Source organism: Sus scrofa, chromosome 3 (genome assembly GCF_000003025.6).
Source record: "Sus scrofa isolate TJ Tabasco breed Duroc chromosome 3, Sscrofa11.1, whole genome shotgun sequence".
Classification (NCBI taxonomy): Eukaryota; Metazoa; Chordata; class Mammalia; order Artiodactyla; family Suidae; genus Sus; species Sus scrofa.
The window spans coordinates 87477219-87501756 of record NC_010445.4 but is presented as its reverse complement, the minus strand read 5'-3'; the positions used below and the strand labels follow the sequence as shown (position 1 = coordinate 87501756).

At 37.4% G+C, this 24538-nt stretch overlaps 1 protein-coding gene across 5 annotated transcripts in view; it reads right to left on the bottom strand.

The window, feature by feature from the left end:
- ASB3 (ankyrin repeat and SOCS box containing 3) overlaps positions 578 to 24538 on the bottom strand; it is a 111345-nt gene continuing 87384 nt past the window's right edge. The window contains exons 9-11 of one of the 5 annotated variants that reach the window (XR_002342145.1): positions 22049 to 22182; positions 5957 to 6026; positions 2250 to 2361 (exon numbers count right to left, since the gene is read on the bottom strand). Coding sequence is in view for 4 of the 5 variants with exons in the window: in XM_005653041.3 (XP_005653098.1) it covers positions 2156 to 2361; positions 22049 to 22182 (340 nt within the window). In the remaining variant the exon portion in view is untranslated. Of the gene's footprint in view, positions 2362 to 5956; positions 6027 to 15626; positions 16268 to 22048; positions 22183 to 24538 lie in introns of those variants that run through there. The other 4 variants (XM_005653041.3, NM_001205042.1, XM_021085687.1 and 1 more) reach the window with 4 other exon arrangements.

The following is a 24538-nucleotide window of genomic DNA, read 5'->3' as shown; positions in this document are numbered from 1 at the left end:
ACCCATGAGGATGCAGGTTCAATCCCTGTTCATCCACCATTGCCATGAGCTGTGGTGGAGGTTGAAGATGTGGCTCAGATCTGATGTTGCTGTTGCTGTGGCTGCTGCATAGGCCGGCGGCCATAGCTCCAATTTGACCCCTAGCCTGGGAAACTCCATGTGTTGTGGAGGCGGCCCTAAAAAGCAAAACAAAAAAACAAAAAAACAAACAAAAAAAACCCACCTGACTCATGTTCTGCTCTGGGTAATATGTACCACCATTAGAGAACTACTGTATGGAGTTCTTCATCAGGCTCACTGTGGCCTTAAGAGTATTAAAGCACTATGGTGCATGTAGGGCAGAGCTTAACGCTCACACTAACTAGATGTGTCATTTTGATCAGAAGCTATAACTATAATTCACCTACCTTTAGATACTTTCAGATGAGACTTCTCACTATTCAGTCATAAAAACATAAATATTTTATTACAAAAGTCTAAAAGATAGGTTATATACAGTAAGTAAAATCATTAATGTTTTAACTACTAAGGGTTTTTAAAATCTCTGAAATACAGATTTTTAATAAGAGACCAATGATAAGGTATGAATAGTTTTTTATTGCATATTTTAACATGAACAAAAACACGTGAGAAGATTCACCCTCAAATATAAACATTATAAACATTCTATGTACAGTGGACCCTAACAAAAAACTGGTTGTTTTAAAATCAGAGCATAGGTAGGGTTTGGAAAAATAAAGATGTGGACAACATTTTTAAAATATTACATAGTACATACTTTTTAAAAATTTATTAACTATTATAATTTCCACCTGTTTTTTCCATATCCACCCTTATTCCTGCCCATATTCCCATATTCAAACTCTATCTCCATCCCATAGGCAGCAACCAGGGCTGAGTTTAGTCATCTCCCTGGACCTTAAAAATGTCTGCATCACTTGGTATCCAGTCATCACTGCCTTTTTTTTTTTTTTAATCAAATAACAAACAGCTATCAGAGATGGATCTGGCTGACCCACTCCCATCTATTTTAAGTCACAGGATCCCAACAGGACAGAATACTTGTCCTCCTTTGGGCCCCACTTCTGGGTCTATTATTACAGTAATGTTTTCATAACCTTTCTCGCAAGGCTGGTGCCCCCAGCTGCTTATCACAGCTCTCTTGATTCGGTATTTAGTCCTCTCTGACTCTAGATTCAGATCAAACAATTGTAAAACTAATGAGGCAGTGTCTCATTAACTTAGGATTCTAAGGTGTAAATTTCATGGACTATTTGAAACATATCTAGATAGTAAAATGGAGACACGCTATAATATTAATAGAACCAGCAATCACTGCTTCATAGGATCAAAGCTGCTCTCTGATTTGGAGGCTGAATGGAGCTTTAGAGTTTTATTTGATACTGAGTGATTCAGGAATACATATCTTTCTTTAAAGATGGTATTTCAGAAATGCCTCTTCCAGTCTCCTAATAACGTAAATGTTGGTAAAACACACATTTATCTCAAATACCAACCTATTTTTTTTTTTTCAACTAAGCATATCTTTGCATTCAGGTCTATTCTTGCCTTTGCATTTAGCTAAAGAGAGTATCAAGGAACTGGAAAAAAGAGCAAAATGATTCATTTTAAAAAAAGAATTCTCCCTGAGTTTACCTGTGAAAAGCCAATGAATTTCAATTCTTTATAACAGTGACTGAATTAAAACATGAAAATGGAATATAAGATAGTTCTTTTATAAACATAAGAGATACTCAACCTCAAATAAAATAACAGATTCAACTCCGCTATGCACACTTTCAGTGAAGACGGATGCATTCCATCCTGAGCCCTAGCTCTAGGCAACACAGAATCATTGCAGGAAATATGTCATGTTTAGCACTAGAAGCAGCACCACAGTTTATTAACAGAATAAAGCAGAAAATGGCTAGGTAAATGAATACTACAACAAAGTGTACTGGTAATGAAACCGCAATAAAGTAACATAAGGGAGGTTTACAATAGCTTTTTTATTTAAACCAAGAAACCTAGTTGTAAACATTTGCATTAATCAATCATATAAATAAAAATCATCTTTTGTGACCATGAAATCATGAAGAATTTATACTCCATGGCTCCTTGTCTTAGTGGTTTTCAGACCAAGACATGAGCTGTGTTAAGTAGCTTCACTGATTTCTTCATCTTGAATAACTGCCAGTTCTGGAATTTCATTCATCCTCAGAACCTCTGCATACAGCAAATAATCATGTAGGCTTCTGGGAAGAGGCAACTGATGGATAAAATTATCACATCGTAGGTGTTCTGGTTTTAGACTAGACCGAATTTCCAAACGACAAAGGTGGGTCAGTGATGGAACAGAGGCTGGAGAAACAAACAAGAAAAGGAAGATAAAAAACTTTTAACTAGAAAGTTTTAACAGTACTTTAAGGTAAATGCCCCTTTTTTTCCCTACCTCTGCGTAAAAAAGAGAAGTAATCTATTACTTAGACTTACTTTGGAAAGATTACTTGGGCCCGGATGATCACAATAAACTATTATTCTTTTTACAGTCTTCACCTAGTTCCTCTCTCCTTCCAATTTCTGGCCACATATTCCAAAATAAGTACCCAGGGCCATATAAAACTAAATGTTCACATTCTAAATAGCTGACAATACCAGTTGGGACTTAAGATATGGATGGTCTAACTTTAGAAATGATAGAAGCTCAGAGTAGCAAATGTTATTTCCCTCTTACTTTTACTGCAAAGACCTACCACATCAAGTGAATAAGAATGTAGCTTAAGTTTGGCTCTTTTAATCCATGATATAGAATGAAACTGACACATAGAGAAAAGGAACATTTGTCAAGTGTCTGCTATGCCCTATGCCCATACACATTCTCTTTTTATCTTCATTAACCTTGTGAGGTATATATTATCATGCAGGCATAGAGATAATAAAACAAGACATTTAAAAAGAGGTTAAAGTAACTTTCCAAAGGTCATAAATCTTTGTACATGGTAGACCAGGATTCGAACTCAAGTGTATATGACCCCAAAACATGAATGTGTACATACTGCTGCCAAAAGCTAATAACCAATTAAAGGATAATTCACATACGCTTAACTAAGAATTGTATGGGAGTTCCCATCATGACTCAGTGGTAACAAACCCGATTAGTATCCATGAGGACGCAGGTTCAACCCCTGGTCTCTCTCAGTGGTTAAGGATCGGCGTTGCTATGAGTTGTGGGGTAGGGTGCAATCGCAGCTTGGATCCAGTGTTGCTATGGCTAAGGCGTAGGCCAGCAGCTACAGCTCCAATTTGACCCCTAGTCTGGGAACCTCCATATGCTGTGCATTCGGCCCTAAAAAAAAAAAAAACAAAACAAACAAAAGAAAGAATTGTAAGATAGTGGTTTCATTTTGCAGGATGAAAAGAGTTAACTAAAGAGGTTAATGTCCGTGAAAAGTAAAAGTGCTAAAAACAGTTAGTGGTTTTATGTGAATCAAATCTAATGCCTTTTATTAGTCCAAGAAATCTTTTATAAATCCCTGTGAAATCCACCAATGATTAACGGACCAAGATCAGAGCAGCAGCAAAGACAAGTACTCTCAAGAGTCCAGCTGATATCAGACTAGCTGGTCTGACTCCAAGTCTAAGATTCTTTCAACTGTGATATTTCACAGGACCTGAGACATGCGAATTCTCTAACATCCACATCATCTTCCAAACCACTGAAGTTAGCCCATCAACTTATAATTTGTTTAAGCTTATTGGTTTAAGTTTAGTTTAGTTCATTCAGAGTTTGAGAAACTCCTCAAACCATAGTGTTTCAAAATTCCAATAAGAAAAGCAACAGAGTCATCTGATTTTGTACATAAAACACAATCTAAGAAGAGTATTATCTTAAACTGTAAGTCACACAGACTCATTATAAAAAAATAAGAGTACCACATCTAAAATACATAGCACATTTATTTTGACTCTTTTCATCTCCATATATTGTTTAAATTTTACCCTTTTCAGTAAACTTAAAGGAAGTATCATCATTCTCACTTATGAGAAAACAGATAAAGGAAACACTGGGAGGGGTTAGCAGGAAAACTAAATGAACAACAAGGTCAAACTGCAAATCCACACCCCCCGCCCCCACCCAGCCCCAGTTTTGCAAAGGAGTAAGCAGGTTCAATTTCAACAAGCAGAATTTCAACAACTATCATCATAAGGAAGACTCTCAGTGACATCAGGAGCAACAACTGGTCACTGCAGATGCACAAATGTAATAAAAATTTTGGAAATGAGCATAATTGATTCCTGGTGAGCACACAACTCAGCTAGTAGGGGCAAAAGGATGTTGGCACACTAGAAAGTGGCCTATCAGCTACAAACACTGAGCATGTCATGGGCATAGTCAGACGGGACTGACAGAGAAGATGATAAGACTAGAGTGCATGGGTTAAAGTGAGATTGGTTAAGGGAATTTCTACTTATATTCGATTAAAGTTTAACATGCATCTTGTTAAACTGAAATCTCCTCACTCTGAACATTCTTGCTTATGTAGATACCACACATTCAGAAGGAAGATAAAAGGATGGCCGTGCAACCTGGAGGAGAGCTGCCTGTTCGAATCCTTAGCTTCTTCCACTTCTACAATTTGACAGACCATACTGACTTACAAATGCCTCAGGCCAACTGAGGAGACTTCCCCTAGTTGTTCCACAGGCTCCTGCAGTGCAGACAAGCCTTTCCAGGTCATCTGACTACCCCACTTTTGCCCCATCTTTATTTATTTATTTTTCTTTTTTGGCTGCACCCGAGACATATGGAAGTTCCAGGTCCACAATCAAATCAGAGCTGCAGCTGCAACCCACGCCACAGCTGTAGCAACACCAGATCCTTAACCTACTGTATCACAGCGGGAACTCCAGTAGCCCTATCTTTAAAACTAAATAAACCATATGTTTATGCTAATATGTGTGTGTAAGACTAATCATCTGTGATCAAGCCAAATGGACCAGTACGCACTTGTTATGGGAATCTTAAGTGACTTGCCTATGTTGATACCATACATCAACAACAGAGCTGACACCAGATCTGAAACAGGAGGGAAGTGGGCAGGGTACCACCCTTAAAAGAATGAAATAGTCCTTGAGAATATGACAAATACTGGTTAGAACCAACTAGGTCCAAGATGGTGGATGATGTGACTTCCAGTGGACCTTTAGCTTCATTATATGCTCATTTTAAGACATCAGCTGAATGACACACCCACAGGTGCCATGACAGTTCAGAAGCCAACCATAAAAGGCCAAAGTGGATGGTGGCTCAATTCTTGGAAACCCCTGCCCCTTCCCAGAAATAGGTGGAATAATCCTTTAGCCTATGAAACTGCCCAGCTCATAAAAACTCACTACCCCATACTTAGGGGCCCCTCGCCCTCTTACCTCTTGCTTTTGAGATGGCCCACACTCCGTATGAGGAGTGTGTTTCTCCCAGGACCACTCCCTGTTCTTTTGAGACGGCCCATACCTTGTCTATTTCTCAATAACTCTACCTCTTACCTTTCCCTTTGCCTCTTGCCGAATTCTTTCTGTGCCAAGATGTAAAGAACCTGAACTTCACTAAGTCCTGGGACCAGGTGTGGGATTTTAACTAAAAGACAGTGGCTTCAAGTCCCAAACTGAATTTTGGCCGGGTGTGAGTCCCTGCCCATGGGTTTGAGTCTCAGTCTGCGTCTTGGCTATTTCGAGTCCCAGCACATGAGTTTGAGTCCCAGCACATGGCTCTCAATCTGAGGTGTATGGTCTCAGATCCGAATGATTTGACTCCAAGTCTAAGGTTCTTTAAACTGTGATAAGCCCCAAGTAATTCTCTAAAATCTTCTAAACCAGTGAAACTATCACAAGTTTCAGTAGATCTTTCCATTCAATAATAATAAAAAAAAAAAAAAGAGGAAAGGGTATATATAGTTACTTTAGTTACTGGTTCCAATTTTAACTGCACCATTTTGGTTTTCTTCCTGTGAGCACGATAGGTCACTGGCCTGATGAACAATTAGAGGCAAAACTGTAATTATTTGATTAATAAATCTGTGGATTTATTAACATACACAATAATATACCCGTCAGTGCCATCTTAGTTTAATATGCCAATGAATACTAAGAGAACAGCATAATCACATATGTAATATTTCAAAGCAGGTGAAATTCCTATGAAAGTTTTAGTGATGCATAGTATTTCCAGATGTGCTGCCACTAGGCTGAGAGAAGATCAAACTATGCCTTGAATTTATAATGTGAAAAAGCCCAGAAGCTTTATTTAAAACATAGCCTTTATGAAAACCTGTTAAAACCAGATTTTATTTTGTCAAATATATTTCTTTTCCTACATTATGGCACTGATAGTAACCTAGAAAATGATGTCTGAAACCATACTATACTTTTAAGTCATTTTTCTGACCCAATCATTGTCAAGTTAATATGTTAAACCCAGTTTATCTCGAGATCTATTAGCAGGCAAAAGCAACTGTTAACTCTTTATTTCTATATAAAAGACTCCCATTTTGTTAATTCTGTTGTATGCTCACAGAACAATCAAAACAGAAGGTCACATGTTATATGAAATTGTACTAAAACCAAAACAAGGATCAAAATAAACCCTACAATTCCTAATTCATTCTGCTTATGAATGCCAAGTTTACCATGGCACGGAAATGTATGGATACTATACATATCCACTATCTATATTTTTCACAATCGTTCATCTCTAACCTGCCCTTGTGTTTAGGATGCATCTGGCTAAATTTTATTTCTATGTTTCCTCTGCATGGCTTTCCAAATCAAATGTATTCATTTGACTTCTGGGCCATCTACTACAATGTATATTTTCTTCATTAATATAATGTCTTCATGGTCCCACCCTTTTGTTCTCAGTCTTAAGTTACTTGTATAGTCTCTCTCCCACTGATTACAACTAAAAACTTAGACAAAATACAAAAAAATTACTTGAGGGCTTTAAAGAATAAATAAGAGACAGATTAGGGCAGGAAATCAAAACTTAAAGAATGACCAGTAGAAGAACAGCAAGAATGGAATGAATGGAAAAAGCACCACCCAGTAATAAGCCCTGAGCTGGAGTTGATGAGCCTTATTAACTAGTTGTGTGACCTTCAGCAAGTCATTTAAATGCTCTGACCTTCAGTTCCTCTTTGAGAAGTGCATCTAATGCCTCACCTATAAAATGGACATAACTGGGAGTTCCTGCTGTGGCTCAGTGGATTAAGAATCGGACTAGTATCCATGAGGATGCGGGTTCAATCCCTGGCCTTGCTCAGTGGGTTAGGGAATCCAGCATTGCCATGAGCTGTGGTGTGTGTAGGTTGCAGACACAGCCTGGATCCCATGTTGCTGTGGCTGTGGTGCAGGCCAGCAGCTGCAGCCATGATTCAACCCCTAGCCTGGGAACTTCCATATGCCACAGGCGCAGACCTAAAAAGTAAAAAAAAAAAAAGAAAAAAAAAATGGACATAATTGAAACCTCCACATCAAAAGGCTGCTAAGGTAGAACACATTTGCAAAAGCATTTTTTTTTCTTTTGCTGTTTAGGGCTGCACCCGCAGCATATGGAGGTTTCCAGGCTAGGGGTCAAATTGGAGCTGCAGCTGCTGGCCTACACCACACTTCATGGCAATGCCAGATCCTTAACCCACTGACTGAGGCCAGTGATCAAACTTGCGTCCTCATGGATGCTAGCCAGACTCATTAACCGCTGAGCCACAACAGGAACTCCAAAAGCATTTTATAAATTGTAAAATATCATACAAATCCTAGGCACCATGATCTAATGATCTTCAAATGTTTTGATTGCACCTCCAGTTTGTGAAGTTTTTGAGGACATAACCCCAACATGTAGATATTTACACACATATAAATTATACATGTATACTATTAAATTAACATTATTTGCAGTAAGTACAAATAAAACATAAAATAAGATACATATTTAAAATAACTTCACTCACTTATTAAAGATAGAAACCCTTTTCACCTTTACTAAAAATATTAAAAATAACAAAGTGATCAACTAAGCCTCATTAATTTAATTCACAGTGACATGGCAATTTCAAGATTCAGCTCAAAGTCCAATCTATTTTGATACCTGGTTATAAACGTTGATGTAGTTGAAAAAATATCTTACAAAAAGTGGAGTTTTCCATCTTGGCACACTGGAAATGAATATGACTAGGAACCATGAGGCTGCAGGTTAGATCCCTGGCCTCACCAGTGGGTTAAGGATCCGGCATTGCTGTGAGCTGTGGTGTCGGTTGTAGATGCAGCTTGGATCTGGCATTGCTGTGGCTGTGGTATAAGGCCAGCAGCTATACCTCCGATTAGACCCCTAGCCTGGAAACCTCCATATGCCTCAGGAGTGGCCCTAAAAAGAAAAAAAGAAAAAAATATCTTACAAAAAGCATGTAGATTCAAACAAGAGGACTACATCATGGCATGGATAAACTAATCAGGATACTAACCTAACACACAGAGCAATTATGCAAAATTTTTATCAAAATTCATTTGGTAAATTTTAATTTTTCCTGATATTAATCAGTTTTTAAGCTAATTAATAGTTTAACTTTTTCATATTTTTATTAAGTGCATTCAAAGTCCAGGGAAACCGTTTCAAATTATTTTAAGTGTATCAATATGAGAGTTTTTCTAGGTAATGTACATTGTTTTTGACAAGAAAATCACATAACAAAAGAAATACTACCAGCATCTGTTTTCAAAATCATCTGCCAGAGTTCTCACTGTGGCGTGGTGGGTTAAAAATACAACTGCAGCTGCCAGGGTCACTGTGGAGGTGTGGTTTCAATTCCCAGCCTGTCACAGTGGGTTAAAGGATCTAGAGTTGCTGCAACTGTGGCAGAGGTTACAGCTGTAGCTTGGATTCACTCCCTGGCCTAGGAACTTCCACATACCACAGGTTTAGACACACACACACACACACACACACACACACACACACACACACACACACACACACAAAATCACCTCCCCATAGCAAAGTTTCTTTTGGAAAGCAGTTTCTTCCTCACTCAGTTAAAATATCACTTTTACTTTACATCAACATTATTTTAGAAAATATATACGAGGTCTCATACTACTTAAAGCTGTTTGTTACCAAGGGAAAAAAAAAAAAGGTTGGGAAAATTGGAACATTTGTATTTTTACAAAATAAAAGTAACAGTTCATCTTTAAGTTCAAGGACTCTTTTTTATATTGTCACAAGATAAAGAGCAAAACTCTGGATGTACAAACAATAATCACGGTCACTCCCATCTCATTATAAAATATTACAAAGACTGTATATTTTAAAGGTCATGATTTCATAAAATTATTCACAACATTATTACTTCATGCAATTCTGGTTTCAACTCCTTTCCTATATTAGTCTGACTATTGATGATGCAGTAAATTCATTTCGTGTGTGATGGTATCCATTTCCTTACATTTACAAAGAAGTGAGCCACTCCATCAGAGTCAGTCCATCTTACACAGCTTTTTTAAAAGAATTTTTTTATTAAATAAGTCATTATAGTTGTAAATATATCCTTTCCAGTACATATTTCCTTTAGTGGCTCTCTGAAAAGTAACTATTTTTTTACTGAGACAGAATCTTAAATACCCTAAGCTGAGACATGTTATAAATATTATATATCTTCTTCCAACTTAGTACACCATACTTCCTACCTGCAAGGTTATATTTTTGCTCTTTTCTTTAATTCTTTAGCAATGTTTCATATGCTCCTTTCAACAGTATTTGCTAATAAGAAATGCATTTTACTTTGTTCCCACATTATTTCAGCCAGTTTTACTGTAGCAGCAAGAACATGTGTTTTCCCAATGGATAACTTTTTGCCTTTTCACTAGTGAATAGGGAAACTTAAAAGGAGCTCATTATGTCCAGTAAATTTTATAAAAGTAATGGATTGAGTATCATATGATGTTTTGGGTGCTTAGAGTGTCTTGCTGATTATGATATTTTCATTACCTAATATCTCAGTGCATACTAAATACTAATGTCAAGGCTCACTGTTAACATTAATAAAGGTGAACCATATTTTAAATACTTTTCTTGATACTTTTAAACTTCTCATCAGCAGATACTGGGTAGTCAGCATTTTTATCATATGACATGACTATCTGGTAAGAATAGAAGAGCAGCTCTGTGATTATTTTATTGGTTCACTTGTACTGATACCTTTAGTATTATCCACATAAAACATTATTTTTGCAGACATCTTTTTAAGCCACTTGATCAATTTTTGAGAACTGGTTAAGTTAAAACTGGATGATGTAATCACAGGTCCACCAAATGATCACACAGGAATTACAATTTATTAAAGTACACCACAAGTACAGGTACCTGGTCACTCACTTTGGGAAGCACAAGCCTAACACATATAGATATGCAGGTACAAGGTTGGGCCGTGTGTGTTAAGTGGGGGAAAAAAAAAAAAAGATGAAAGCTCAATTCCTACAACTACAACTTCACTGTTAGAGAAAAGATCAGGTGAAAGGGAACTTATTGATGTGCAAATTCACTTACCTCTCTCCCACTTTTAGGATGTCTCCCTCTGGAATACTTGAAAATTAAGTAAAATCATCTAGCCTAAGCATTTTCCTGTGGTAATCAAATTAAAGAATGAATCATGGTCTCAGAATCTCTCAGAAAATAAAAATTCATTCTTCATTTCCCTAACTTGTTTAGGGAACTCTAATGCATTAGTCTGAGAAAATAGGAAAAAATTAAGCTTACTATTATAAAGTAAATTTTAACTCCCTCCGAAACCTTTCCAGAAAGTTTTCAGGAACTTTCTACCTATTCTCTTATAAACAAACTCGCTTTCATCTGGAAGACTGTACAGAACACTCACTCCACCTCCTGTCCTCACAGAAGCCTGATCCTCCCCCCCAAATTACTTTCTTCACCAATTTCTAAGATACAGTTTTCTCATGCTTCCAGACCTTGTCACACCTATCACCAAGTCTCGGAGGCAGTTTCAGCATTCTCATAGTTCTTCTGTGCCACTTTCAGACCCATATTTTTCTGTCTTTCAATTCCAAAATACACCAGAGTTTGCTCTCCTTTACTGCACTACACCTGACCAGTAGTATCACTGAGACCTCGAGTCCCAATTCCTCCTGCTGTCTAGTCTATTAGATTCCTTCCTTTCTCATTTCTTTACCTATTTGGCAGAATTTCATAGGCCCATCACTTATGCTATTTTTTTTTTCTTTTTTCTTTTTTTTTTTTTTATTATTTTCCCACTGTACAGCAAGAGGGTCAGGTCATCCTTAGATGTATACATTGCAGTTACAGTTTTTTCCCCCACTTATGCTATTTTATTTTATCATCCTCAGTTCTTCTGTACCTGGTCTGACAATCCTCAGGACCAATCTAACCATTTTCCTTCTGAACCCCAATACAGAGAAAGTGAAGAGAGGCTGGGAAAAAAATTACCATATAATCATATGGACTATACTACTTCCAACCTCCACTGGCCCACAGAATGCTCAGCAAATCTCTCACTGGTTCCCAGTTTCCCACAACAACCATCCTAAATCAAGTCTCTCCTATCTACTCTCCCTTCAGTTTCCTTCTTAGCAAGGTTTTACCTCCTACTTCTAAGAAAAGGTAGGAGATCTTCTAGGCTCTCATTCTCTGAGTTTCTAATACTCAAACTATAAATTTACGTATACCCATCCCATCCTCATCTCTCTTCTGCTTCTCAAAGAAAGAGGCCTATTTGAGGCTAATCCCATCTCCCTCTGTCTTATCTGAAATCCTATATATAAATGACCACTTTTATATCCAAATATTTAATCTAATGTTTTCCTTAAACAAATTGAGACCCCTTAGTCAAAAAACATCTTCAAGCTTCTCTCATCTTAAAAAGAAAAAGAGCATTCTGCCATGGCCCTGCATTATTTCCTTTTAACTAAAGACCTATGCTTATTTTTTTCAGTCATAGATTCTAAATCAGTGTCTGATACCTAGCTGACCCGTAATTAAAGAACCCACTCACTAAGAAATTAATGAATAGAAATAGCTAGATTTGTAAATGCCTACCCACAGAAATATTACATTATAGTTTCTCTTAACTACAGACTTCTGTCTATGGCCCACATTTGTAACTAACTGAAATTATAGATTGAGTGGCTAAAAGTTCTCAAATGAACAAGCTGTCAAAAACTAAAGCTCCTGTCCTAACTTCCTTTCCCCCCAAAATAAATACTTGGGATTTGAAAAATAATTTTCTTTTGTTTTAATTAGGATATAGTTGTCCCAGTGGTCTGCCTGCACATGTATCCAATGCAGTACATACATGAAGAGTAAAATGGGCTTGCAAATAATATTGGTGATCTGATACTTAATGACACTTAAAATTGTTTGTTTTTTTTTTCCGGTCATGTCCATGGCATGCAAAAGTTCTGGGGCCCAGGAATTGAACCCACACCACCGCAGCTACTTTGAGCCACAGCAGCAACAATGCCAGATCCTTAACCTGATAAGCCATTAGGGAACTCCAAAAAATTCTGTTTTAATTGCTCTAGGGCAACACTTTCTCCTATCTTAAATTACCAATAGATTGCTGACAATATCAAAGCAGTTTTAACAGCAAAATGTCCCAGCAAATGTGGATACAACTCATTAGTAATTAGTTTACTAAGGATTTTCCTACCCCTCCCACACACACACAAAACAAATCTACCATTTGGATTTATAAGAGGCTGTGTGAAGTTAAAATGATAAATCATAAATGGGCAAATGGGCCTTGTTAAAATTTTAAGTTAACTATGGAGTTCCCATAGTGGTGCAGTGGAAATGAATCCGACTAGGAACCATGAGGTGGCGGTTTCGATCCCTGGCCTCGCTCAGTGGGTTAAGGCTCCGATGTTGCCGTGAGCTGTGGTGTAGGTCACAGAGGCAGCTCAGATCTGGCATTGCTGTGGCTATGGCATAGGCCTGCAGCTACAGCTCCGATTAGACCCCTAGCCTGGGAACCTCCATATGCCACAGGTACGGCCCTTAAAAGACAAAAAAAAAAAAAATTAAGTTAACTATAAATTTCACTTCAAAAAAAAACTTCACTTTTAAATTCAGTAATAAAGACAGTCCGCAGGACACTGTTAATCAAGGCATGATTCTGCTTAAGTTGTGAAGGCCTACAATTCTGCTAATGTCTGGGAGATCAAGTTTCCTAGTCTACAAACAGAAGGTCATATGCTCAATTTTTGATGATGACAGGCAATTAATGATGGGGCTCTTTCTTTTTTAATTACAGTATAACTGATTTACAGTATTATGCGAATTTCAGGTGTATAACATAGTGGTTCACAATTTTTAAGATTATACTCCATTTATAGTTGTAATAAAATATTGGCTATATTCCCTATGCTATACAGTTTACTACTTACATATGGTAATTTGTACTTCTTAAATCCCCACCCTTATCTTGCCCTTCCCTTTCCCTAAAGGTAACTACTGGTTTCTTCTCTGTATCTGTTGTTATATTCACTAGTTTTATTTTTTAGATTCCGCATGTAAGTGATGATAACACAGTGTTTGTCTTTCTCTGACTTATTTTGCTCATGCAATATCCTTCAAAGTCCACCTATGTTGGAGCAACTGGACTGAATGGCTTCTTAGTTCTCAGTGATAATGCCTCATCCAAATGAATAGCATCCAAAAAAAAAAAAAAAAGGCCTCTACATTTAAAAATCACTGTTGATAGTAGGCTCTGAGTCTCACCAAATAATTAGCTTTACCAATTTTATGGGCACAGAATGTGTAACTAGACACAATGCACACATAATCCAATAGGCTTTAAAAGGCAACCCTTTACTCCCCATTATTTCCCCAGTCCCCACCAAACATAGAGACTTTTCAGTTTGTTGAACATTTTATCTAAAACCTGCAAGTTGGGATTCTGTAAATCACCGTTTAAAATAAGGAACAGGTGGGTTTTAGTTGAGCTATTTCAGCAGAGGGCACTTGTATATTACCAAATATACTTTACCTTATTTGTAGCAATTATAATGGTTCCTCCTTGGCCACTGACTTTGGAAAATTATTTGGTTAGGGGTTAGCTTGGTTGTATGTTATGTTGTGCCATGGTAACATATAAATCCAATAAAACTAGTGTCTTAACATAGCAGAAATTTATTTCTTGCTCATGCCAGTCCTCTTCAGGTCTGGTGATGGTTCAAGGCAGGTGTCCTAAAATAATAACTCAGTGTCCCAGGTTACTGCTACCTTGTGTCACCATAATCTCAAACATGGCTTTAAGACTGTCCCAGCCAGGGAAAGTGAGAGCACTGAGAACTCACACCCACTATAACCTATGCTTTGACCACTTACAGCAATCACATAACAATCAAGACTGAAAAGTGCATTCTTCCTGTGTTCTACAGAAGAGGAAAATGAAACAGAACTCGATTAAATGAGGTCTGTCTCTGCCACAATGACAAAATCTATTGTGAAAAACTAGAAATGGCTTGAGTAGACAATTGGAATGCTAGTTAATTATTACCAGGAAAGCACACTTAAAATTTACACTATGTTGCATACTAATTTATATCTCAATAAAGCTGGGAACAAATTATTATTAGAAAGGATTATAGATCAACTATTCTGAAACATAAATTTTGCTTCTGGCCATTATTCCCCAATTTTTAACTGTAAACATTACAATCTCACAAAATAAACTGCCACATATAGCATGGTGTACTTTCCACAAATGTTCTATCTTTAAGAGCATATGAGGAAGGTGCATTGTTCAAAACTAGGAGCACTGCTTAAAGTTCAGAGGAAACCTGGCTTAAACTGTCTATACTTAATCAGCCCACCATATTTAGGAAGGAGTCCTTATAATGGTTCCTTGAATTTTACAATAGAATATTTAGCCTCTGAACTTTTCTTTTACCTCCACTTTTAAGATCAACTGTCTCTTAAAAATACATTCTCGGAGTTGTAGCCTAGCAGGTAAGGATCCAGTGTTGTTACTGCTATAGCGGGTTACCACTGTGGCACAGATTCAATCTATGGCTGGGGAACTGCTGCATGCTGCAAGAATGGCCAAAAAAAATGTTCTCTACTCAATATGCAATATAAAATTGCTGCACTCCGATACTTCTTAGATAGTCTAATTTTGAACTCAGTGCTAACTACTACTTATTAAAAATTGAGTGGACAGTTACCATATTTAGAGAGAACTGCTCAAAGTGCACATAGGTCATTCACCCTCCAGATATTATAAATCTAGCTCTGGTCAAGTCAGAGCAACAGAGAGCTTAGTACCTGGACCACACTGCATACCTAGACCAGACTCAAGAACTGCTTTTAGGAGTTCCCATCGTAGCACAGTGGTTAACGAATCTGACTAGGAACTATGAGGTTGCGGGTTCGATCCCTGGTTCTTGCTCAGCGGGTTAAGGATCCAGTGTTGCTGTGACCTGCAGTGTAGGTCACAGATAAGGCTTGGGTCCCACGTTGCTGTGACTCTGGTGTAGGCTGGCAGTTACAGCTACAGTTGGACCTGTAGCCTGGGAACTTCCATATGCCACGGGTGCGGCCCTAGAAAGACCAAAAAAAAAAAAAAAGAACTGCCTTTATTGAATTATACCTTGGTAATGACAGCAACAGTCCACTTTGAAAAGTGGTAAGACAAAGTCTCGAGAAACCATAGCTACCAAGATATTGTCTAGGAAACTGCCCACCACAAGATCCAAGAATATCTGTAGTTCTGAGCAGTAGGTTTGTTCTGTCTTATGAACTCTCTAACCTAGTGTCAAGGACTAGAGAGCTCAGAGCCAAATTTACAGCCTATCCATAGACAAGGTTCAGATTATCATGACTCCATTTACATCCATCTCCATCTTTATTTTTCTTTTGCTTCCACTTTTAACTTCTGCATTACTGTTTTGTGATAATCTATATTTATGAACTGGTTTAAATCATGTTTAGAATGAAGCAAAGGAACACTGAAATGAATAGATCAAGAAAGTTTCAGGGGCCCTTAGAGGATCCTTCATAGGATCCAGATCCATGTAATACTCTGGAGAGAACTGTTCATATTTGATTGAAGGTTCACGACGAACTACATCCAAGGGCTTTTATCCACATCAACATAATTACCTAGACTTGATCTTGGTCAGTTGGTCATGGGTTGGCAAATTTTTTGATTAAAAAGTCCACTGCTATGTGGTTAAATTGATGATTCTAAGAGGTATAAATAGGCACATGATCAAAAAATTGTTATTAAAGCTGCAATCGGTCAGCAAATGCTACCTGGTATATATTTCCTTTCTAATGCAAAATAACATTTTGAAGACAAATTTGATTCAATGATTAAAAGATGAGCAGCAAGAGATTGGTTGTCTTTTCTATTTATAAACTACCAGGGCAAGCTGTTATTTCTTTAACGAGGAAAAGGATGAGGAAAGGAGAATTCTGAGCAAGTATAAGGCATCTCCAAGACCTAAAAAGGGCTTAGAAAAAGAATGGAGAAAATCTTTCCCTTGGGATAGATGCTGGTATACCTAAAGCAGCTAGGGAGCTAAAAATATCTAGGGGCTTACTAATAGTGATAGAGCTACAAGAAATATTTTTTTCCAAAAAAATTAAAGGAATATATTGACAAAGGCAGGGTTTTTTTGTTTTTGTGTTTTTGGCCATACTCAAGGCATATGAAAGTTCCCAGGCTAGGGGCTGAATCAGAGCTGTAGTTGCCAGGCTAAGCCACAGCCACAACCACAGCCACGCAAGATCTGAGCCTCGTTTTCGACTTACACCACAGCTCACAGCAACACCAGATCCTTAACTCACTGAGTGATGCCAGGGACTGAACCTGCGCCCTCATGGATACTAGTTGGGTTCATTAACACTGAGCCACAATGGGAACTCCAAGGCAGATTTTAATAAAATGATATGTTATTGGAGACATCATGTTATTGGAGAAAGTAGGGTGAAAGCAAGACTGTCATACATTTAGAGATGTAATCAAAGAAATGTCTTTGTAAGCCCACTCCCATTAGTGTTAAAACCCTGGCCATGCTTCTGCTTACTAGAAATCCTGCATTTCAAAATCCAAATAAAGGAGGGAAGAATCAGACGACCAATACACAGAAATGGAATACCCTGAAAACTGAAGAAAAAAGGAGAGCCAGGTATATCAAGACAGCTTTGAACTATAGAAAGGAAGAGAATCACAGTCCCATCTGAAACACAGGCATATCCGTTTCTTCCAGCTTTATTAAAATCCAGCATAGTAATGGCTTACAGTATCTGCACACTGAAGAATATCCTGAGAGACTAATGTAGCTAAGAAGACGAACACAGGTGTTTCCTAAATAGTTCTCAATAAAAACAGGATTTAAAAGTCTTTCTGATGCAGAATTTTTAACGGTGGACAATGCGAGACAAAGTGGATCAGGGTTTCTGACTTGGGCACTAGTGATAATTTGGCTAGATAATTCTTTGTTGTGGGGTGCTGCCCTGTGCACTGCAGGGTATTGGGCGGCATCCCCTGGCCTCTAGCCTCAAGATGTCAGTGGAACCCCTAATTGTAACAACAAAAATATCCCCAGTGGGGGCAAAATCATCGCCACTGGTATGGATGAAACAAATAACAAATGGCTGCCAGGGATAACTTACTTGTTTGGAAAATGGCACTCTGAAACCACCTCACCTTCTGAACGAGGAAACAGAAAGAAGGAATATCAGGATTTGCAGGAAAAACAGCAAGTTCAAATTCTGGATATGTCAAAATGTGGGATACCAACTGAAGATGTCCAAAAGTCAGTTGGAAAGAGGTAAAATTGTCACTGTATGCAGATGACAAGATACTATATACAGAAAACCCTAAGGACTCAACCCAAAAACTACTCAAACCCAAAAACTACTCATACAGGTGACATGATACTATATACAGAAAACCCTAAGGACTCAACCCAAAAACTACTTGAACTGAACAACAAATTCAGCAAAGTAGCAGGATATAAGATTAACATTCAGAAATCAGTTGCATTTCTATATACTAACAACAAAATATTAGAAAAGGAATACAAAAATACAATACCTTTTTAAATTGCACCCCCAAAAAATCAAATACCTGGGAATAAACCTGACCAAGGATGTGAATGACTTATATGCTGAGAACTATAAAACATTAACCAAGGAAATTAAAGACGATGCAAAGACATGGAAAGATATTCCATGCTCCTGGGCTAGAAAAATTAATATTGTAAAAATGGCCATACTACCCAAAGCAATCTACAGATTCAATGCAATACCTATCAAATTACCCATGACATTTTTCACAGAACTAGAACAAATGATCCAAAAGTTCATATGGAGCCACAAAAGACCCACAATTGCCAAAGTAATCCTGAGGAACAAAAACCAAGTAGGAGGCATAACTCTCTCAGACTTCGGGCAATATTACAAAGCAACAGTAATCAAGACAGTGTGGTACTGGTACCAAAACAGACATACAGACCAATGGAACAGAACAGAGAATCCAGAAACAAACCCAGACACCTATGGTCAATTAATCTTTGACGAAGGAGGCAAGAATATAAAATGGGAAAAAGTCTGCTTTCAGCGCCATACTGGGAAAACTGGACAGCCACATGTAAATCAATGAAACTGGAACACACCCTCAGACAAAAATTAACTCAAAATAGCTTAAAGACGACACACCATCACACTCCTAGAAGAGAACATCGGCAAAACATTCTCTGACATCAACCTTACAAATGTTTTCTCAGGTCAGTCTCCCAAGGCAACAGAAATAAAAGCAAAAATAAACCAATGGGACCTAATCAAACTAAGAAGCTTTTGCACAGCAAAGCAAACTATTAAAAAAAACCAAAAAGGCAACTTACAGAATGGAAAAAAAACAGTTTCAAATGATGCAACTGACAAGGGCTTAATCTCTAAAATATACAGACTTACACAACTCAACAGCAAAAAAGCCAACAACGCAATGGAAAAATGGGCAAAAGACCTAAACAGAAATTTCTCCAAGGAAGATACACAGATGGCCAACAAGCACATGAAAAGATGCTCAACATCCCTGATTAGTAGAGAAATGCAAATCAAAACTACCATGAGATACCACCTCACACCAGTCAGAATGGCCATCATTAATAAGTCCACAAATAACAAATGCTGGAGGGGGTGTGGAGAAAAGGGAACCCTCCTGCACTGCTGGTGGGAATATAAATTGGTACAAGCACTATGGAAAACAGTATGGAGGTACCTTAGAAAACTAAATACAGAACTAACTTATGACCCAGCAATCCTACTCTTGGGCATATATCCAGACAAAACTTTCCTTGAAAAAGACACATGCACCCATATGTTCACTGCAGCACTATTCACAATAGCTAAGACATGGAAACAACCTAAATATCCATTGACAGATGAATGGATTAGGAAGATGTGGCATATATACACAATGGAATGCTACTCAGCCATAAAAATGAACAAAATAATGCCATCTGCAGCAACATGGATAGAATTAGAGACTCTCACAGTAAGTGAAGTAAGTAAGAAAGAGAAAGACAAATACCATATGATATCATTGGTATCTGGAATTTAATATACGGCACAAATGAACCTCTCCACAGAAAAAAAAAACTCATGAACATGGAGAATAGACTTCAGGTTGCCAAGGGGGAAGGGGAGGGATTGGAAATTTGGGGTTAACAGGTGGAAACTATTGCTTTTGGGATGGATAAGCAATGAGATCCTGCTGTGTAGCACTGGGAACTATATCTAGTCACTTATGATGGAGCATGTTAGTATGAGGAAAAGGAATGTATACGTGTATGTGTGACTGGCCCACTTTGCTGCACAGTAGAAAATTGACAAAACACTGTAAACCAGATATAATGGAAAAAGTAAAAATCATTTAAAAAAAAAAAAAAAAAAGTCAGTTGGATATATGGGACTGGAACCAAGAAAAGAGGTCCTGGCAAGAGAAAGAGACCAGAAAAGCATTAGCTGTATTAATACCTCTGAAAAATCTTGCAAATCATCAGCCAAAATAAAATCCTCATAAGAAATGATGGTTATTACCCTACACAAGCTCTACCTAGTACCTAATTAAACAAGAAGGTCTTGAGGGATTTCATCTACTATAGGGTAATGTACTCATGCACAGTTTTTACCTTCATCTGGACAAACCTGCCACATGTTAAAGTCTTCAGAGTAAACTCTCATGTATCTTTACTAATAGGCTACAATAATCTTCTTTTTTGGTATACGTTCTTTCTTTTTGACTTTTTGGTCCCGAATCTACTCCCATATTCAATCTATTCAGAAATAGATGTTTGCTCTCTGCTACTGCAGATACATAATTAGTAAAGCAGTTGCAATTGTTACATGCAAGTGAGTTTTCCAACATTACTATTAAAGAAGTTCTGTATTGGAAGGCTCAGAGATTCTAAACAGACTACACTTTTTCAACAAGAAACCTTACTAACAGTTTGAATATACCTCAGTTCAAGAGCATATTTTCCTGAATGTCTGTTTTTGATTGAGAAAATAAACATAATTTTCCAAGAAATCAGAAGACATTTCCACATATGAATAAGTTCACTTGTTAAAAACCTATTCAACAAGTTTTATGAAGAGTTACATTTTCTGCAAAAATAGCAGTAAAGAAATAATTTTCCAAACTTAAGAAATAATCTAGTTAACAAAACAGAGTAAGATAAATCTGAATACATAAATAAAAATACTTTGCATACATTTAAACTGGTTTCCTTGTGTAAACTTCTACTGCACCATCTTTGATTTTTTAAAAAATAGCTTAAAAATCTTTTTTAAAATGAGCACAAGGGAGTTACTGTTGTGGCTCAGCAGTAACGAACTCAACTAGTATCCATGAGGACGTAGGTTCAATCCTGGCCTCGCTCAGTGGGTTATAAGGATCGGTATTGCCATTAGCTGTGGTATAGGTCGCAGAGAAGGTTTGGATCTCGTGTTGCTGCAGCTATGGCAAAGGTCAGCAGCTGCAGCTCCAATTCACCCCCTAGCTTGGGTACTTCCACATGCTGCATATGCAGCCATAAAAAGCAAAAAAAAAAAAAAAAAAAAAAAAAAAAAAAAAAAAAAAAAAAAAAAGTGAGATTAAGTTGATAATTTATTTTGGAATAGTCATTTAAAATACCAATCAGGAGTTCCAGTTGTGGCTCAGTGGCTAACGGATCCGACTAGGAACCATGAGGTTGCAGGTTCGATCCCTGGCCTCACTCAGTGGGTTAAGGATCTGGAGTTGCTGTGAGCTGTGGTGTAAGTTGTAGACAAGGCTTGGATCTGGTATTGCTGTGGCTCTGGCATAGGCCAGTGGCTGCAGCTCCGATTAGACCCCTAGCCTGGGAACCTCCATATGCTGAGGGTGCAGCCCTGGAAAAGACTAATAAAATAAAATAAAATACATTTTAAAATAAAATAAATAAATTTTATAAGTAAAATAAAAAATACCAGTCAGTTCACAGAGTTTCTACCCAGCTCACCTTCATAACTGTATCATACCAATACACTGTCATACACTTAGTAAGAACAGGATGAAAATAAAGAATGGCTATACTTTTAGAGATGATAAAATATTAAAGAGAGGACACACTTCAAAGAGGAAAATTATACTTAGCATTTTTCTGACCACAAACTAGTCACTAACAAGATTTTTTAGGACTTAACTTTTGTTTGCATAACTCTTACTGAAAATAAAAGGATATCATTAAAATATCAGTAAATATTTGCTTTTCTTTAAATACCCCTTAAACGTACAAAACCAGATATGATTTTTGTTGAAGGAAATTACTGTGATCTTCCCCACAGTCCCACTCTTTCCCCACATAAAGAAAACGCAAATGATGCCCAATTTAATACATGTTCTCCAACAACTCTTATCACTTACAATTAAAACATAGCTAGAGAAGGAAGAGAAGAAAAAGCACTGAAATACTTTTGAAAATTGTACTTTCTTACCAATATGTTGCTGCAGAGCCCAAGAGGAGTTTGAAGCACGAGCAGAGAGCATCTTTTCAACAGCTGGAGGAAGTCTCCTCCAATTAGTAAATTCCAAAGTAAAGATAAGGACGTCATCGCTAACTGAGTCAATCCTATATTGGCAAGACGTTAACATACTATTAGACACAAAATACACCAAGGGTTCACCCTGAAAAAAAATAACACATACCTATTCTTACAACATCTTAATGCGGAAGACTGAGAACTGTAGCACAGAAAATATTTGTGTAACTAGAGGCAGGTTCAGTGGATATGAAAAACCATCTACAGATGATTACAGAAAACCCAAGTGACTGTGCAGCTGTCCAACAGACACCACTGGAGTTTCTACTCTTGCAGAGGGCAGAAACCTACCTTCCTATTCTCTAGCAGCAGTGGTAAGAAAAGACAGCTTTGGGAGTTCCAATCACAGCTCAGCAGTAATGAACCTGACTAGTATTCATGAGGACAAGGGTTTGATCCCTGGCTTCACTAAGTGGGTTAAGGATATGGCGTTGCTGTGGGCTGTGGTGTAGGTCATAGACACAGCTCAGATCCAGAATTGCTGTAGCTGTGGTACAGGCCAGCGACTACAGCTCTGATTCGATCCCTAGCCTGCAAACTTCCATATACTGTGGGTGCAGCCCTAAAAAGGCAAAAAAGAAAATACAGCCTTCACACCACTGTTATCAGCTGATGTGCCATTATCTACTTCCAACTGGACCATCTTGCCAAATCTAGATTGGTCTTCCTTACCAATTTAACACAAAATTTAACAGTCCTGAAAGGATAAAGCCCAGACACCCAAAGATCCCAAAACTTAGTCTACAGAAGAGATGGTTTGTTTCTGCCCAACTCCCAGGGTTGTACTGTAACTGTTCTCCTGTAAGAACGGTCCCTATTATAAATGCAGCTCTAAAGGATCATCCAAAATAAGTTTTGTCGTTAAGGACTGAAATACAGTGTTGAGGACAGACAGTTCTTTCCTCTGTTTTTTCAAAATAATGTCAGATTTCCTACCAACCCACCCAAAAGAGACTTCCCAAGTTTTATAAGCACCTGAATCCGAATAGAAAGAGCACTGATCTTAAAAATGTTCTAATTTATAATACCACCTCTACTACTTACAAATATGCTGACTAAATTCTTTAAGCCCTAGATCCTGGTCTCTAAAATGAGAATGATACTTAACCTGAATGTTTCTGGGGACTATTCATGGAAATAATAGAGACAATATAGTAAAACTATAAAGTGTTATATAAATATTTGATATTACTAGAACTGATTTGAAATTTTCAGTATTACATTCTCAGGGGGCCTTATAACATACACATGAAATTCAGTTGAAGCTCAAAGAGAACTCTATATTCTAACAAGACTACTCATCCTGTACTCAATTAGATACTCCCTTACCATCACATTGTTTGAACAAAAATAAATGATTAGGGTCTCAGGTGATTACTTCAAAAACAGAAATTTTTTACAAGGTTGCTTTTTTGGAGACATTACTGAGCAAGGACAAAAAAAACAGAAGGAAAGGAAAACTGAACAATACTCTAAACTTATCATCTCAAAGACATCTTTCTTGTAATTCAAGGTCAAAGTATCCCTGAAATAACTGATTAGAGAGTATGGAAATTATTTCCCAAATTCTTAATTCTCTAATATGAAAATTTACATAATGCCTTGGGAAACATTTTACTTCTCAAGAAGCTCTCAGTAAAGTCTCAATTTATCAAGAGAATAAATGAAGTGATAAAATATATTCAAAGGCAAACAATATCCTTGACTTTATAGGTACTCCCACCAAAGATAACCTGGTTCTCGTTCCTTATTTATTTATTTATTTATTTTTGCTTTTTAGGGTCACATCTATGGAGGTTCCCAGGCTATGGCCATAGCAACTCAAGATCTGAGCTGAGACTGCGACCTACACCACAGCTCACAGCAATGCTGGATCCCCAACACACTGAGCGAGGCCAGGGATTGAACCTGCAACTTCATGGTTCCTAGTCAGATTCATTTCTGCTGCACCACGATGGATGGGAACTCTGACATTTACTTTCTATTATTTGCCTAATACATTGGGGGTAGGAGGGAAACCTAGTCTTGCATTTAAAGTTGAAAAAAATACTTTGACACTGTAGATTATATTATGACAAGCAATGATTCAGCCAGATGCATTTTTAAAGACTGTTTAAGACAAGCAATACCTAGGAAAGACACTTAAAATTTACATGACAAGGACTAAGCAACAGACTTAAATGTGATATAAATATGATACAACAAAAATTCATTTTAACATACTAGAATTTTTATGGGATAATTTTTTTTATAACAGCTCTTTGAAAATTTGATCAAAGAAAGCGAAACATTTATCCTCAGCGTAAACACTGGTTTATGCATTCAATAAAAGATCAGTGAACAAACATTTGACCATGTTAAGCATTTTCATTGCCAAAGTGAAAT